General features: G+C 48.7%; 1 protein-coding gene across 13 annotated transcripts in view; it reads right to left on the bottom strand.

Moving 5' to 3' along the window:
- AGAP1 (ArfGAP with GTPase domain, ankyrin repeat and PH domain 1) overlaps positions 1–18,678 on the bottom strand; it is a 301,042-nt gene that overhangs the window by 223,284 nt on the left and 59,080 nt on the right. For 7 of the 13 annotated variants that reach the window (XM_086898922.1, XM_086898924.1, XM_086898929.1 and 4 more), the window contains exon 1: positions 12,110–13,127. The exons of 3 other annotated variants lie outside the window; for them this stretch is intronic. In XM_086898922.1, the coding sequence (XP_086755048.1) occupies positions 12,110–13,112 (1,003 nt within the window). In that variant the 5' untranslated portion in view covers positions 13,113–13,127. Of the gene's footprint in view, positions 1–12,109; positions 13,232–18,678 lie in introns of those variants that run through there. 3 more of the 13 variants (XM_086898926.1, XM_086898928.1, XM_086898927.1) reach the window with 3 other exon arrangements.

Raw genomic sequence — 18,678 nt, 5'->3', positions numbered from 1 at the left:
GACAAGATAAGCTAAACTACAGTGGTATGAGCCCAAATTTAGCCTTGGTTTTTCTGGGAAGCCCTTTGTGGAGGTTACATGAGGTTGCTTGAGCTCTCATCCAGCATCCACTGCTTGTTGGTCAAGTATTTCTCAAAGCTCATCATCTGAATGACTGAAAAAATCCACATAGATCCATTTTTATTAATCTTAGCAGGAAAAAAAAAACCCATGTTTTATGTTTTTGCTGTGATTTTTGTTCAGTTTTTACTGCACAAAACCCTTCCTTCCTCCTCCCCTGAGGACTGCTGGTGCTGCCAGCGCTGGGGGACAGGGGACAGCACATGTAAACAGTGAAGGCCAGCAGTGTTTGTGATGACTGCAGTGACACATTCCTAGGATTATTGTGCAGGAAAGGAACTCAGATCAGGTGCAGAAAGAAATCAGCTTTTTATTTTGAGTGTGAACCACATAACCCAGCTGTAAGAGTGAAATGCACAGAAAGACTGGGAGCGGGAATTCTCTGTCCCAAATTTGCAGAGCTCACTCGAGCTTGGCTGGGGAACTCAGCCCCCTCCTGCAGGAGGGAAGGAACAGTTGAATTCCTCTGGTTTTATTCCCCAAGGGCAGCAGTGGCAGCTGTGAGTGGGCTGGGGAAGGAGGCTGGACACGAGACAGGGCTGGAAAAGCCAACAGGGACTGAGAGACACTCAGAGCCAGCAGCAGTGGGGTATTTGGGGACAGGACACTGACCTGGCAGCCAGCTACGGCTGAAGGAAAGATGTGTGAAGTCCTGAGCTTGTGGAAACAGGGTCACACACATTTCATAAATCACTACTACATCATAACCAGCTCCATCACCCACTAAATGCTGTCAAGCCCCCAACACCAAACTGGTTTTCCATCATTTCTTCCACACAACAGCCACCTGTCTCCATACTTTATCCACACTATTTATGGGTAACATCACACTGATACAGCAGATTCTCAACCTGGGGGCCCTAAAAATACAAACCAGAACATGCACACTCAGATGACACTCCATTTCTTCTTTATTTGGGGATGGAAAGGGATTTGTTATCAGTCAATTCCTGACATACCTTGCAAGGGCAGAGGTTAAAGCAAGCTGTGACAGGAACATACCCTGTAAGTATAAAGAGGAGCGTCACCTTAACACCTCTGCCTGGTTTACTGCAGCCAGCCTCAACAGACTTGGCCTGTGCTCTTGCCAAAGAAACTCCAGGAGGGACTCCAAGAACAATTTCCTTCAGTGTGCTCATTTCTTTTCAAAGCCACCTGATTGAAAGGATTCCCAGGTGAAAGCCCACAAGGTGCCCACACGCACACTGAGGGCCTGCAGGGATTTCATACTGAAGTTTCAGTGGTACAGTGTGAAATACAACATCTGGGACTGCAATCCATAGTCCAGAAGGAAATTAGAACTTCCATTTTCATGGCAAAAGGCATCTAATAATAGGAAGAAGTTAATATAGCATCATTCAACAGTTACCTAGAACAAAACTGTAATTAACACAGCAAATAAATCCCACTTTGTTCTGGAATCCTTTATTTTAAATGCACTTTTCTGTTTCCCCAACCAAAGCACTCCCAGGAAAGTCCTGCTTCTGAGATGCTTCCTCGCAGACCCTCAGACTTCATTCAGAAGGGACACAAAGGTCCCTCAAAATCAAGCATGGCTATTTCACCACCCCAAATCAGGATGGGTTCCAAACAGATCAGATGAAAACTGCCAATAAAGGCCACCCAACAGAAAGGTTCCCTTCTTAAACAAAGGGAAACTCAAATCCTGCTGCTACTCTGGCTGAGTGGGAGAATCTGGGAAGTGAGTGGTACTGACATGCTGCTCATCTACAGGAGGAGCTGGATCAGGAATGCTCCAGGTGCAAGGAGCCTCTGTGAACATCAAGAAGCAGCGGAATGACGAGTGCTGAGAGATGCTACAGCCAAAGGACAAACACTGACCTGCACTTTAATCCCCACCGTCCCTCAGGGGAAGATTATTTGTTTCTGCCACTAAGCTGTGAGACTGGGAAGGGCATCTGGGGTTATGAACTGCTCTTACACCGACTGGGAGAGCTCATGGAAAGGTCTTCTCTTGATTTTTAGCTTCACCACTGAAGTGTAACTTGGCCACTATGGCAGAAATACACAGAAGCAGGGCAAGGCAACACTGCCCAACCACCTCAGGACAGAAATAGCACATCTGCCCAGGACTGTGATATCTTAATCAGAGTTAAACTGAATGAAACCATCTGCCAAGCCAGAAAAGAAAGTTTTACAGCATTCATATAAAATAGCAGCCACCGTGTCTCTATTTTACAGGCACAACTGAACTGAAAAACTTCCAGATTCCATGATTAAACATATATATTATATACAAATTACATATATATACATTTATTTGTTTAATTTTTTAATTTTAATCTCTCAAAGTGTTTTTCAGAACAAGTTCTTCCATGCTATCAGCCCTGTTTCCTGAAGGAAGAGGGAAGTCAGAGCAACAACAAGTCTTTAGATGACTGCAGTGCTGTCTGATCAGCCTCTACTTAGCATGAATTCTCCTCCCTGCTTTAGGTTAAAAATAGAGTCAGTTCAAAGGGCTGGAGGTCAACTGCATTAGCAGGTGATTCACTGGCAGACAGCAGGCAGAAGACACACCTGAGGCTCTGCAGAGCCTCCTCAGCCCCGGCAGTGAGGAGGTAAAGCAGGTGGCAGTACTAAAATGTGGCAATAATCTCAGGAATGTTTAAGTCCCAACATAAAGCAAACCAATTGCACGATTTTGCTTTTCACTCCCCACCCTTTATGTTCACAAGACCAAGAGATAAGAAGGGGCAAAAGGGAAGGATTCCTACAAGTTTTCAAGGCAGCCAAACAGACTCCCAGCATTTCCATGCCTCTGGTGCATACATACAGAAATAACATACAGCTGTTTACACATCTTTATACACAGCCAAACATACACCACTCTTATCTGATCCCAACCTGCTCTTTTCAGAGCCTGTCATTCTCAAATAACCTCACCCTGAGTCACCTGGGAAGCTCTGCAGATAGCTAAACTGAAAATAAAGAAATCTTTTTTCTGAGAACTTCAGTTCCCCTCCTCGAAGGCCCCACCCCCACCTTACCCAAAAGCTGAATATAAATTTCATCATCTGCCCTAAGCAGTGACTTTCCAGCTAACTCAGAAATAGCCGGGAATTTTGAAGACTTAAGACACGCTAAAATATTTTTGAGAGATTAGAATCAGATACAAAAATAACATACTTTGGCCAGAACTGCTTGCATTCAAAGGCATTTCACTAACACCCAGGTGACCCCACAGAGACACTGCACTGCAAACAGGAGCTTGAAAGAGGCCCTTCACTCCCAGGGACTTCTGAACACTACTTTTAAAACATATTTTTTTCAGAAAGAGTCCTTTAGTGTTGGCCTCTTCTTCCTCTGACCCTTGGGAAACAACCCTGCCACGCACAACTCTGCATGGAATTAAAAATATCTCTAGTTAACTCTTGAATAGCACAAGGCTGCCCAACACCATGCTGGAAATGTGAGGAAATTCCTGGCCAACATGACAAAATCAAAATTACCACCTTCTCATCAGGGCAGAGATTAGCCTCTTTTTATTAAAACAAACTCTTCATTGACAAATTTAACAAGTCAGGATGTAAGAAGGCTCTGGGGACACCTCACTCTGGACTTTGAGTACCTAAAGGGCTTTTTACAAGGTCAGATAGTGACAGGACAAGGGGGAAGTGTATTAAAGTAAAAGAAGAAAGATTTAGATTAGATATTAGGAAGAACTTCTTTATTCAGAGGGTGAGGAGGCCCTGCAGAGGTTGCCCAGAGCAGCTGTGGCTGCCCCTAAATCCCTGGAAATGTCCAAGGCCAGGTTGGACAGGGCATGGAGTAACCTGGGAGAGTGGAAGGTGTCCCTGCCCATGGCAGGGGTGGAGTGAGATGAGCTCCTCATGAGGAAGGGGCAAGAGGACACAACGTGAGAGGGGTACCAGTGACAGCCAGTGAGGATCTGCCATCCTGGACATCTTCCTTCATCCTGAGGAAGAGCAGCCTGAGCAAGGAAACCAACAATCTGTAGCTGAGGACGAGGCAAAACTGGTGATTTTTCAATTCAAGTCTGGTCACAGAAGACAAATTTTAATTTTTCTCCAAGGCCTGAACACAACCCCCTGAAAGTTATGAAGAACAATGCAGGGTTAATTTTAACAGCTTTTGTAATTAAAACTGGAGAAAAGTTAAACCTTGTATCCTCCATGAGCACAAAATCAGATTTTTCCCTGCAGACACAGAGGTCAAGACATAAAAGCTGTTGCCTTGCCAACATAAATATTTCTGTATCTCTGAACAGAGGAGCTTCTGAATTAGGATGTTGCATAAGGAGCAGTTGGGTCAACATCCCAGTTTCCCAGGCAGTTTACCCCAGATACAAACGCAACATGAGCCCTGGAAAAGCAGGAGATGTCTCAGGCACTCTGTCATTCTGACACTCATCCCAAAGAAGGCTTTGGGGCTTGGGAGACCTCGGTTTTGGGAGGATGAAGAGCATCACCTCTGCAGGAATACTCATAAGAGCAACTCTAGCAGGATTAAGGGCTACTACTGATTTTTCAGTTCTTTTCACTAAGAAAAGAAGTGCCACTTAGTAGTGAGAACAAACAATAACTCGTTAAGGTGAAATACTGTGCTTTTAACACCCAAATAACATCTGCACCCACAGAAGCAGCAGAGAAACGAAGGAGGGAGGCAGCTCCATGAATGCCTTCACATCCCCACAAATCAAATCAAATACAGCTGCACTGAGTGGTTCAGCACCCACTTTTTCAAGAGTTTTCCCTTATGTTTAATCCATTGGCACTGCTGTTAAGCAACTGTTTGCATGGGAATCAGAGGGAAAAAATTTACATCAGTGATGCAGAACCCTCTCCTCAAACCCCACACATGTATATGTATATACACAACAAGTCCTAAACCAGCACTTTCAGGAATCCAGATTCTCTGTCAAAGGAGCCAGACAAGCTGACTGACAAATACATGCAAACAAAGAGGGATTATAAATCACTTGGAAGCACCAGGAGCTGGCAGCACTCAGCACAGTATTTGAGCTCCCCTTCACATCTAAGTAGCAAAACATCAGCATCTAATCCTTCCAAGTAGGAAAGATCTGCTGGGAGGCTTCATTCACAAAATGGGAACTGGGAAGAACAAGAACCCTTTAATAACACTGGGATTCTCCCAAGAAACTTTGAATTTATTTCTTATTAAGTACCTTCAAGGCTGAAATGAACTTCCTCAAGCTCAGGAGTTGAGACACATCATCAATTGATTTAAAAGTCAAAGTTGCTTGATGTAACCAGAACTGACATTTCTGAATCTTTAATTCAATAGCTCTCTCTATCTATAAACTAGTGAAAATAAACGTACAAATAACACGTGTCAGGCAATATAGAGAGAACACTTCTCAAAGCAAGGAGAAAGACTTTGAGTACCACCCACATGGAACATTTACAGACAGGAAATACAGATGTACCTACCTGGTAAATCCCAGGGACTCTACTGGCATTACAGCCAGATCCTACAGGGCTCCTCACAAAGCCCTTGCTGTAACATCTCAATACTCATCTCTCAATGGAGAGATTTACTCTGGGTTATCATTTCAGACAAGTGACCTTTACATCTTCATCTGGGCAGCCTCAATGGAACCCAGAACAGGAGAACAAGTACCAAGCATGAGGTTAAACGATGACTTAAGTGAACCCACTCCACAAACATCCCTCCAAATGACACCTATTGACCAAGTGACCCTCATGACAAACACGCTGCCCTGAGTCCCTGCCTGTTCCAAAAACCCCTTACAGCTGTTCCTGCGGCCCAACAGCTGCACTGCAGCTCTCTCTGCCTTACTTCCCTTCTTATTCCCGAAGGGAACCTCAATAAATAACAAGGCTGACCATTAATGTCATCTGTGATGATCAAAAGAAGATTGTAGAAAGCTACAGCGCACTGTTTGCTTATTCTCTTGCTGGCATTCGCCGCCTGCTTTGCTTTAAGGAAACATTTGGTATTATTTTGTCAATAAAGCACAAGTAGTTGTCACACACTGTCATTATGTACCAGCCTGAACCATCAAAATCATCAAACGCCCCGTTTCAACTCCCATCAAGATAATAGCTTTATGCTGGATGCTTTTCATGAACAAAATAGATGATAGTTTCACGGGTTCAATATACTGACATTTCTTTCTCCTCGCACATGAAAAAAGCCATTCTGTGGTTTTTGGCAGAAAGCGCCTCTCGCTGTGTGTTTATTGCAGTTGCCATGGGGAAATCCCAACACCACTTATCAAAAGTAACACCAGCACATTAACAGTCTGCATTAATGATTTCTTGTTAAATCCTATGCAGCCCAAAGTGAAAAGGAATATTCAGGCATTTAAAACATTTGTTCCTGCTTTCCAAACACCGATTCCTGAGGTTATGGCCATGCCAAAGAAAACCCCAGTACACGCAATCGTTTTAAACTCATTTGGTAACTGGAGAGTTGTACTTGGGCAATCAGTGTTCAACTACTACTGATCATCAGCTCTGTAGGATCAAAATTAGCTCTGCTCTGCAACAGAGAGCCAAACTGCTCGTTCAAATACACCCAAGTGGTTCTTCAGTGGTGATGTAGGAATCCAAGACCTGGATGCAGCCCTGCTAATGAATTCACACTGCTTTGAAATTCTATTTTGTGAAATGAGAGTGATGGCAGGTTCTGGCTGCTTCACTAGAGAGAGTATGGGTTCAGCACCTGGTACCAGTGATTTCATTTTGCAGGGCAAAATGACCATTACGTCCAGTAAAGAACTGCAGTCAAGTCATGCAGCAAATATGAGCAACTTAAAACCCTCCTCTGGTCTCAGGGAAAAGCTCATCTGCCACCTCACATACAGGCTCCACCTCAGAAAAAACAGTAACTGCAGACTCACCAGGATGAGCAAAGAGCTCCAGAGGAACCCTATGCTCTTATTATGCTTAGGATAATAAGATATGAACCTTATTATGCTTATGATAATAAGAATCACAGAATTGTTTAGGTTGGAAAAGCTCTCTAAGGTCACTGAGTTGAACCTGTGCCCGATCCCCAACTTCTCACCATCCCAGAGCACTGAGTGCCACATCCAGGCCTTCCTTGAACTCCTCCAGGGATGGAGACTCCAACACCTCCCTGGGGAGTCCTTTCCAAGGCCTGACCACCCTTTCCATGGAGAAATTCCTCCTGATGTCCAACCTGAGCACCCCCTGACCCAACCCGTTCCCTCCCCTCCTGTCCCTGTTCCCTGGGAGCAGAGCCTGACCCCCCTGGCTGTCCCCTCCTGGCAGGGAGTTGTGCAGAGCCACAGGGGCCCCCTGAGCCTCCTTTGCTCCAGGCTGAGCCCTTTCCCAGCTCACTCAGCCTCTCCTGGGGCTCCAGCCCCTTCCCCAGCTCCGTTCCCTTCCCTGGACACGCTGCAGCCCCTCGGTGTCCCTCTGGCCAGAGGGCCCAGAACTGGACACAGCTCCAGCAGGGCCTCAGCAGGGCCAGCCCAGGGCCCGGGGGCTGTGTCACCCCACAGCTGGCACAGCCCAGGGGCCACTGCCCTCTTGCCCACCTGGACCCATTTTTAGCTGCTGTTGACCAACACCTCCAGGTCCTTTCCTTCTGGATCCTTTCCATCTGCTCTTCCCTCAGCCTGCGGTGCTGCAGGGGTTGTGACTCAAGGGCAGGACGGGGCACTCAGCTTCATGTCACACGGAGCAACCTCAGATTCAAGGCAGGGAATTTGGAGGAAAAGAAAAGGAATATCATGTTCTGAATGTTTCTTTACCTTGTGCAGACTGTGCTTTGGTCATCTGCAAGAGCTTCATTAGATAAGCACATCGTTACCTGGACTGGTAAACCAAGGAACAGGCAGATCTCTGGCAAAACAACAGAACGCCAATTCAATTTACAGAGCTCGGTTTGGGAGGGAATGGAGATGAATGCCTGCACAACACTTGACTGAAGTATTCCATGATCTGTCCCAACAAAGCCACCCATTACTGACATGAGGCATTTTAACTGTCAAGATTATAGCAGAGAGGCATTAAAATTCTACATTTCTTTTCAGTTTTAAGAGGAAAAACAAAGACCACAGCTGCTAGCAGCTGGCACATACTTCAATATTGTGCAAACAGTAATCCATCTCATTCTCTAATTCAGCCAGTGACCTTAATACCAGTTCAGTTCTTAATCACCTGGCTCTATCAGTGCAGCTGGCATTCATTTTGCTTGACACAAGACCTACCCAATAAATAATAATAAAAACCCCACTTAGACAATGCTTGAAAATGCTTGACCCCAACTGCAATCTGTTTATCTGCTGGGTTTTATTTCGTAACAACCTCTAGTCAACACTCACAAGAACTGAAACAGATGAACGAGTCCTAGAAGGCTTTTTAGTTCATGAAATCAGGGACTCTCCAACACTGAAAAAGATCGTGCTTATGCCAGCACAGCACCAAAAACCTGAAGCTATGACCCAGGGAGCCACACAGGAGCAGTTCCAGTGCATTTGCATCTCCCTGCTCAAATCCCATGTGCTCCAGATCTCTGCCCGCTCATCCGTACGAGTGCACATCAGGGAATGCCAGCAGCACAGCAGAGCAGTGACCAGGGGAGCAAGGAGATGACACAGAACTAACAAGAATTACCTCAAGTGAAGCTTTGCAAGTAAAAGGCTGGAGGCCTCCAACAAAGATCACTCAGCAGCTTTCCCCTGCTTCCCACGACTCTAAGCTGCAGAGAATTTGAGATAAGAGCTTAAAACTAACTCCTCTAAAACCTCAGGGGAAAAAACCTCAAAAGGGCAGTTTATCATATTATAATGATACTCTTTTTGATAGTCAACAATTTTGATACCCAAATCTGCTTAGTATATCCTAAAGAGAGGTTATTCAAACAAACATATCTCAAAAGAAACGCAACAAGTGAGAACTACCGAAAAAGATACTATTTTAACACCACCCCCATGCCCTCAGCTTCAGAGCCATCATCCTCCTCTTCCTCCAGAGCAGCAAGGATTCCTCTCTTCAGGAAAGAATGAAAACTTCAAGGAGAAGAAAGTTTAGATGAGGAATGACATACCCTTTAATGACTTCTTCTAAATGGTTTAAGGCAAAAATAACTTCTCTGGCTTGAAGTTTATGGAAGTTTCTCTTTCTGCCTTTGGGGATAGTGGTCATGCATACAGAAAGCCTATCTTCCTTCAAATAAATGGATCCCCTGCTTCCCCTTGCAAAAGTTTTGAGAATCGTTACTTGCATAGGATTTGAGGCAAGCAACACCACAGCAAATGGGGTTTGCAGGTAGAAAAGGTAAAGGCTTGATGCTCAAGGGCAGTTTAGTGACAGCATGAATAACTACTGAGAGCTCAGAGTCTGACTGCAGCCAAAAACCAACCCTTCCCCGCTTTATTACCTACAGCCAGACTCAGTAACATCAAAAACATGTAGATTTTGAAATTCTTGACTCTTCTGCTTAAAAACTTGTTCGAAACTATGTTATACCTGACTGTGGTAGGTAAAGTAAGGTATTTCTTTTCAGGAAATATCATCCAAGCAGATATAGCAGTACTCCAGTGGATATTTGAAGCTACGTATTTTAAAACTTCTACTTTCTCTTAAGACCCTGGGCACGGGCAACTACAAAATCAAGTAACTCATGCACAGCACCAAACACAGAGAATACCAAGGCCATGAGAGAAACAAGTGTAGAATCATAAAATTACAGCCTGCTTTGGCTTGGGATGGAATTTAAAGCACATCTCATTCCACCCCCTGCCATGGGCAGGGAAAGCTTCCACTATCCCAGGTTGCTCCAAGCCCCAGTGTCCAACCTGGCCTTTTCCAGGGACCCAGGGGCAGCCACAGCTGCTCTGAGCAACCTGTACCAGGGCCTCAGCACTCTCACAGACAAGAATTTATCAATTTTCCAGGGAATAAAACTCACACTGAAATTAAGGTTCCACCTTTCTATCTGCAATTACTCCAGAATCTGTGCACAGGACTGTCAAGAGCATACCAGCTTTACAGCAACTAAAAGAAGCAAAGACAAGTTCTGGCTGAACAGCAGCTTGTTCCAACCTTAAACTATTAAAATATATTTGGCATGCTAATCGTAATATCTAACTAAACATTTTTCTTAACATATAGTAGGAAAAATTAAAGACAAATTAGTTCAAGTTCAGCTTTCTAATGGTCACCAATGAGCAAAAACCAGAGGTGTGCATAAGCTTTTTTCCCAAGCTGCAATTTTATGGCAAAAAGGAAGGAAACAGAGCACACCAGGCCTGCTAACCCATAACACAAGCCTGTCACACCACTGCCTACTGCAGCTGCATCGCTGGGACACAGGAACACGTTTTCTGGAGAACAAGCCTCAAGGCTTCGTAGCACCAGGCAAATTTGGTAGTGGTACGCACAGGAAGAACCTCTCTGGAACATCTTAGTGCAGTGTACCAAGAGTTATTGATTAACTGAAGTTGTCTCCCAGGCTGGGAGGACTGTGCTCCCAGTATATGACTGTGTGCAGTTGGAAGAGAACAAGAGTTGGAGTGTGTTGGCACAGGACAGGCATAAAGAGCCAAATGAAGTAATTCTCTGTTGTGGTTACCTTAAACTTTAACCAAGGTCAGACCACAATTTCCGTCAAGATTATTATAAGCCCACATGAATGCCTCTACATCAATAAAACCTTACAGTCCTCAGTCACTAGGTCTAAATATTTGGCTCTGCTCCTTGTGCCTCAAACTCTGGGCACGCTCCCCTCGCAGCAGGAGCTCTGGATCTGTAAGAGGCTGGCAGCTGCTTATTGCTTTCCCCAATAAACCATCTGGGCCCACCTCCACACCATCCTCTGCTGTACCTGGGCCTTTATGAAAGCTTAACCTAATTGTGAATTGTATTTTCAGAACAGCAGCAACTCAGAGATCATGTGCCACCAGATAAGCACTTAGTGCTCAAAGGCGACTGTAATTGCTGGCTAAATGTTTCATCACAGATACTTATTACAGATCTGAAAGCACAGCTAGAAGAAAGCACCATCTCACAGCGCTGAAGCTCCACAACCAGCATTTCTGGTTTGACACGTCCCAGCCAACGATACCGGGATCCTTCCAGATCCTCACAGAAAGCAGCTCGTCAGCTCTTCCCTGCCACCCCACAGTAAGGTACCTCCATCCCACAGCAAGGTTCTTCTTCAAGTTTTTCTTGTATCTGAGGGTTCACAAACCCCCCCAGAATTCCCTATCTGGTTTCCACCTAGACTAGAAATGCTCTGACTAATTTGTACACGTCTATATAAAATGACTCAAATAATAAAACAATTCAAAGAGTGTGGTTTCTGAGTCTGTACTGTGTTCCTCAAAAATATCTAACTCAGTTCAAGCTCTTTTACTACAACGAACGTTTAGGATTTATGAGACACACCAGTATTCACTCCTCCAGCAGTGCCCATTTCTAACCAACAAAGCCCATCTTTCAGATTACAGAAGTCTTTCCAAAAGGAGAAAGTCCCAGTGATGTGCAGCACTGGGCCACCCAGTGACCTATATACAGCAGCACTCCAGCTTCTATTCCATAATTAAACAAGCGACACTCGCCTCACTCAGCTGTCCTAGAATGCACAAGCAATCACCCCAGAGAGGGATTTTTGGTTCAGGAGGACACACAGCCTGACCTGCACGCCGCAGAGCTGTGCTCCTGTGTGCTTCAAAGCATGCTGTACCAATAAAATCATGGAATGGTTTGGACTGGAAGGGACCTTAAACACTATCTTGTTCCACCCCTTGCCATGGGCAGGACATCTTCCACTATCCCAGGTTGCTCCAAGTTCCTTCCAACCTGGCTTTGGACACTTGCAGGCATCCAGAGGCAGCCACATCTTCTCTGGGCGCCCTGTGCCAGGGCTTCTCCATTCTGATGTACCCCAGTGCAGCAACTCCCTCTCCTCCCACCTAACAGCCCCTTGACCCCACCATCCATCCCCCACCACTGATGCTGAACCACCCAGATGAGACAAGGACGGGCACCTTTATGGGGGGACCCGTTGATGCTCTCAGAGCTGGACTGCATGTCCACTGCGGCTCTCCTGAGGCTGCTAAAATAAGCCCTGGACCTGGAGAAGCTGCTGCGGGGGGAGCGCCCGTGGGGGCTGCCGAAGAGGGCGGCGGGGCCGTCCCTGCGGGCGAAGATGCCGCTGAAGAAGCGCAGGAGCCGGTGCTCGGTGCCGGCGGCCGGGCCCTCCCGGCCCAGCCGCTCCGAAAGCCGCTGCAGGTCGCTGTTATCCAGGGTCCGGTTCTTGCTCTTGCTGCGCTCCCAGCGCTCCAGCCGGGACAGCGGGTCCGCCTGGCTCAGCACCTCGCCCACGTCCAGCGTGTTGCGCTTCTCGGGGGTCTCTGCGGGCAGCGCGGCGGGCGGCGAGGGCGGCGGCGGCCCGGGCAGGCAGCCGGAGCTGCTGTGCCGCCGCACCCGGGCCGGCTCCGGGCCGCCGCCGCTCCAGTGCCTGAAGCTGAAGCTCCGCCGCAGCAGCCCCGGCTGCCGCCGCGGGCTGTGGCCCCGCTCCCCCGGGGCCGGCTCCCCGGGTCCCCCGTCCTTGTCTGCCTCCTCCCCGGGCGGGGATGCGGCGGCGGCCGCCGCTGCTTCTCCGGGTGCGGCGCTGCCCCGCGGCGCCCCGGGCACGGGCGGCCCCGCTCTCCGCGGCACCTTGAGGCGGCCCAGCTCCAGCTGCCCCGTGCTCAGCGTCCTGAAGGTGCGGAAGCCGCAGGGGCTGGGGACCCTGTCCCGCTCCTCGCCTTCCTCCTCCTCCTCCAGCAGCAGCAGCCCGGCCCTGGTGAGGCTGGAGGAGCCCGGCGGGCGGCTCCGCCCGCGCCGGGGCAGCTCGGGGCCGGCGCGGCCGCTCTCCGGCCCCAGCAGCTCCTTCTTCACCATGGTCACGGAGATGCGGTACACGGTCTTCCTCTGCGGGGTGCCCCGCTGCATCCTCTCGGGGGAGGAGGCGGCGGCCGGCGGCTCGCTGCTGTCCAGGAGGTACATGATGGCTCTGCCCTTCAGGCAGCGGCGGCCACCGCGGGCACCGGCGCCGAGATGGATGGATGGATGGATGGATGGAAGGGATGGATGAATGGAGAGACGCGGGTGGCTGGAAACGCAGAGCCACAAACCACTGCAAGCCGGTTAAAAAATAATGAAATAAATAAATAGTAATTGAAAAAAAAAATATAAAATGCTCCGGTATCACACCCCGCTCTGCGGCGGGGTCAGGCTGGGCTCCGGCTGCGCTCCCCGCCGGCGGCCGGCGTCCATGGCAGCGGCATCCCAGAGGCGCCGGGGGACGGCTCACATCCACGCACGCATCCTCCTCCCGCGGAGCCCGGCTCCGGTCTTCACGGCATGGGAGCTGCAGCAGCCGCTTCCGAGCTCATTGTTTACAGCTCGGCCGCACGGCCACGGATCCGGCCGGGTTTTTTCCTGCGTCCTCCGCCGGGTAAATCCGCTGAGCAGCCGCGGCGGCTGGGGCGGCTCGGGAGGCGCGGGAAGGTCCGCGCGGGAGCGGTGCCGGCGGTGCCGGAGCGCCCGGCGCACGCCCCGGGGCGGGCAGCGCGCAGCGGAGCGGCGGGGCCCGGCCGCGCCGGCCGGCAGCTAACAAGAGCCGGAGTGGAGCAGCGCCCGGCCGGGAGCGGCAGCAGAGCGCTCTCGATCGCCTCCGCCACCTCCTCTCGGCAAAGGGATACACCTCTCACCTCCCTGCCAGCAGTGTCAGCGAGCACTGTCAGAAGCACCGGATTGGCCTCTGGAGGTCATCCAGCCCAAGCCCCTGCCCAGGCAGCGTTACCTAGAGCAAGTGACACGGGAACACATCCAGGTGAGGCTGGAATGGCTCCAGAGAGGGAGACTCCCCAGCCTTCCCTGAGGAGCCTGTCCTCATCCTCAATGTACAGCTCTTCTTTCTCGTGTTGACGTGAAACTTCTCGTGGTTTAGCTTATGACCACTGCTCCTTATCCTGGTACTGGACACCACTGAAAAGTCTGGCATCGTCCTCTTGGCACCTGCCTTCTGGGACGATCATATGTATTAATGGGATCCAGGATTTATCCAGGCCCACTGAAGGGCAAGCTGTGTGGTGCCCATCAGCTTGGACCACAACCTGCACTCAGATCTTAGTTCATTCTGCATCCAAGGCAACACTTCCTCATTAAAAACAGCCAAAATTACCCAGAGCCGAGTTATTTTTTTTATCTGTGACCCTCCTTAATAAATGTTTGTTCACTGCAACACTCTGCCCAATTAACAAGCCCCATTACTAGATTGGTTAGTCATGCAAAAACCCTTCCCAAGCAGCAGTTTCATCAGAACCTGGCTCTCACACAGCTGGAGGAGGGTGTGACACACACACCCCCTTTCACATCCAGCTTGCCAGTACCTTTGCAGGGATGCTGAAGTAATTTAGAACCAACAAATGCCTGCTCTTAGTCACTCACAAACCAGGATGGCAGAAATAAAGAAGTTAAGCAACATTAGGAATAAGGTTTCTAGGTTCCATGCCTAACATCCCTTAAAAAGTCAGGCTTGAAAAACCACCTTCAGCTGCCTTGCTGTAGACGTGCCCTCCCACATCTACAATCAAAACATCCCTTACCAATGGCAGTGAGGATCAAAAGCAATAAAAAGGCAGGTGTGAAAAGGAAGGAAAGCAGTGCCATTTCCACCATGTAACCATGTCCCTTCAGTGCCACATCTACAGATGTTTTAAATCCCTCCAGAGATGGGGGCTCCACCACTGCCCCAGGCAGCTGTGCCAGGGCCTGGCCTCACTTTCCCTGAGGATCAGCTCCAGGCCTGGAGACACTCCTGGCACCAGCTGGGTGGATACACCTGCAGGAGAGTGCCACACCAGGAATAAGGGGTGCTCTGGGTCCCTACCTCTACACACATCCATTTATTGATGATGCTGCACAACACACGCTGCTACTCCATTAACACAAAGAGTTCCTGATTCAGCTGATTTCTCCAGATATCAGTGTTGTCTTTAACAGTGACTAACTTACACTGCTTATTTGTCTTAGCTCTCTTCACCATGGAATACACCTGCATGTGTATCTTCAACAGATAAGGATTCAAGACCAGGGGCTTGAAGCAACCTGGTCTAGTGGAAGGTGTGCCTGCCCATGGAAAAGTTGGAGCAAGAATATATTTAATGCCCCTGAGAACGAATTCCCGGCTCCTCCTAAATGCTTGTTCACTAAGTGCCATAGAACAGTGGCACATTTTCCCATTTCTCCAACACCCAAAAGGCCATTTCCAAAGGAAAAAAAGGAAGGGAAGAGAGGATGGGAGGAAAGGCTTGTTGCAAAACAGGAGTCTAAGAGTACAAATTGTGTTTTATGTTTTTTCTCAAGACGCAAAGCTGTAAAGCCACCAGGCTCCGAGTGCGCGGGGCTGCCAGGACTCATGCCGGCCGCTTCCCGCCTCGCGATCCAGGCCGCGCTTTCCAGCGCACCGCGCGGGGAGCGCAGCCTCCTCACCCGGAGCGGGATCAACCATTTTTCATCCTCCCGGGATGACAGACCCCTCCAGAGGAACCACTTTTAAGCGCAGACAAATAGCCGGCACATTCCTCCAGCCCTCTCCGGAGCATCCCACACCCCCCGCATCCCGCCCTGCTCGGGGCTGTGCTCTGCTCGCACCGGGGTGGAAACGCCGACATCCATCACCGGCTCGGGATGCTGCAGCAGCTCTTCCTACGGGCAGTAAGTGGGACTCGGAGGTTGCTCTGCTGCTACCCATCACAACTTACCACCCTGCAACTTCTTGTAAAGCTTCCTGGAAACAGGACGAGTTGCTTTGCAGCCGCCTGTGCCGCTGGTGCAAAGCCCATCGCGTGGCTCCTTTCACCCCCGGCCAGACGAGCTACAGAAATCTGCTTTAATTGCTCCTCTAACACCGGCTTGTCTGGGAGCAGGGAGCGAATTCAGAGCGCAAAGGATGATATTTAATAGCGCGGGAAGACAACAGGCAAAGCGCGGGGATGCTGCGCGGAGCCCAGGGCAGCAGCGCTCCGTGCCCTGCCCAGCCCCGCTCCTGCCGCTCCTCCCGGGCCGCGGTTAGCACAGATCCGCTCCCACAACGGGACAAGTCCCTCCGGCCCTGGGACGAGAGCAGCCAGGAGCCACGGCAGCCAACCCAAACAAGTCGTTTGGCTCGCAGCCTACGCCGTGTGTCCTGAAGGGCCCTCGGCAGCGGCTCCTGCTCACCTTGCATTCCACAGGCGCTTGGAAGCAGAGCAGGATGCACAGGCACCATAAATACCGGGCTCTGAAAGGTGTCGGGGCCACTCCGGGGACTGGGGACACAGGGGTTCACACCCTTCATTCATGCTCCCTCATTCCCTGTGATGCCTTAAGTTTTAGCTGTCATATTTTTCAGATTCTGCACTGCCTACATGTGTAGTTTTGAGCTTCATATTAAGTGTTGGTGAGCTCTCTTCACAGAGCAGGTAGACAAAACAATTCCTTTTCTAGCTCGGTACCAAGGAGAAGTGTTACAAGTTCCAGGCCCAAAAGCATAAACAAGGGTGGATTGAAGAGAGAAAACAAGAAGGATGAGACTTCATAACCTGAAGCAATAAATTCTGATATGCAGATGGAACAAAACTTATAAAAATGTGAGACCTCATGATCTGTTGTCCATTCTGTGAATATTTTAGGTCCATCTTGGGTGTAGCCCTGGCCAGGCTCTTGCACTGCCCAAGGTGTGTTCTTTAAGGCCTTTCAATAAATACCTGCTTTATTCTTAACTCTGTCCAGCCTCTGTTCCAGGTCAGCCTCCTCAAGGCATCACCAGTCCCACAAACTGCTCCATGACCTTCTGCCACACTCACAAAACATCCCCAAAGATCTTGCTTGACAAAGTTTTGCTGTCCCTCCAATGTGGTCACACTGGAAAGTAGAACCATGGAAATTCTCCATCCCATGTAGCCAGTAAAAGACCACATTTGCCATTTCCCAGGTAGCTCTCTACCAAAATTTAGAGGTTCACAATTCTCAGCAATGAACCCAGTAATTTGCTTTTAATCAGTGAAACACGGGTGTCTCAAACACACCTTTAGAAAGCTTCGAGCAAAACTCGTGTGATCGGGGTAAGTGCAGAGGGAGCTCTCTGAACATACCCTGGATGATGCTCTGGAGCTGAGTTTCACATCCCCAGCACACAGCACTGCTCACCACCAGCAACTGCAGAGATGACCCCGCTGGCAGGAGAAGCATTCCTGCTCTCCAACAGCTGCAGGGAAAGGTCACTGTGAGCAGCAAATACTACTGGTACTGACTCGATAGAGCAAACACTTCTTGTGTCCTTCCAAGTGAGGCAAAACAGGCCTTGCATTTGCTCTTTTCTCAAGAACTCTTTGCAAAAATAATCATAATTCTTTGATTCCTTGCTCTTAATTCCTTACAGGTGTTTCACATTCTGCCAGTAGACCCAATACAACCACCACTCAAATGTAAAAGCTCAGACACTGAGAAAGAACGGTTGGACCTGATGATCTTAAAGGTCTTTTCCAACCTGAACAATTCTAGGATTCTATGAAATTCCTCATATACACCAGCAGCATCTCAGAATTAACACTTCCATGCTGAGACAGACTGGACAGGTTTGCCAAAACAGGGACATAGTTCCTGTGATGCTGCTTGTTTATATGCCCACGTTTTGGATTTGATTGGACATTTCACTGCCTTGTCTTGGTATTTTTGGGGGCTAAGAAAAGCAGCCCTAAATGTTATCATTTTTGCAGACTGCAGGTTAAACTCTAGACACACAGTACCACTCCAAATAGTGGTTCCTTTGCCAAATTGATAGTGGAAGGCAAAATTAGGTCACCTGAGCAATTCTTAAGAGTAAATCAGACGCAATTTCACTTTTGTGTCCTGGAGAGGCTGCGCTCCATCCGCTGTTTGTCATCACGGATCAGCACTCAACCAGCAAACAAGAGAAGGCATCTGGACCAGAACAACATTGTGCTGCAGGGGACCAGCAACACAGAGCCCAAACTCAGGGGCTCTCTAGAGCCACAGGGTTTGCATTAAGGCACTGATCTGTGCTCTCCTGTCACTCTGCACTTGTCCATTAAACAGGCCTGAGTTCACTGTAGGCAATTCTTTCCTCAGATGAAGAACAGAGACATCTCACAACAAAGCAGAGAATAGGGGCTACCAGCAAGAAGTCAGCATTTGGCATCAATAATGATCTTACTGTCAGCACAAGGAAAACACGCTCCTGTCCTAAAAACACTGGATGCTGAGCAGGAAAGGAATAAGGGCCATGGGATGTGCAGTAAAAATGCAGCACAATCATTTGTCTTGTCTCACCAGGAGAGAGGTAAAATGTTTGGCATTGCTTCTCCAGGAAGACCATGCCTTATTGCCAGGGATATTCTACCACATGGGATAATAAAAGTCACAATAACTTTAATTTCTCAGGGTGGATGATGGTACTTCCTTTCACATCAATTACACCTGTTATGCACTTCATAGTCTGAAATGCTCTTGCTTCATCAGACATTATTTTATAAATAGAATAATGAAATACCTTTGACTCATATCC

The sequence above is a fragment of the Cyanistes caeruleus genome, chromosome 7 (assembly GCF_971803275.1).
Source record: "Cyanistes caeruleus chromosome 7, bCyaCae1.hap1.1, whole genome shotgun sequence".
Lineage (NCBI taxonomy): Eukaryota > Metazoa > Chordata > Aves > Passeriformes > Paridae > Cyanistes > Cyanistes caeruleus.
The sequence above is the reverse complement of the archived record's forward strand: the minus strand, read 5'-3'. Positions and strand labels throughout refer to the sequence as shown.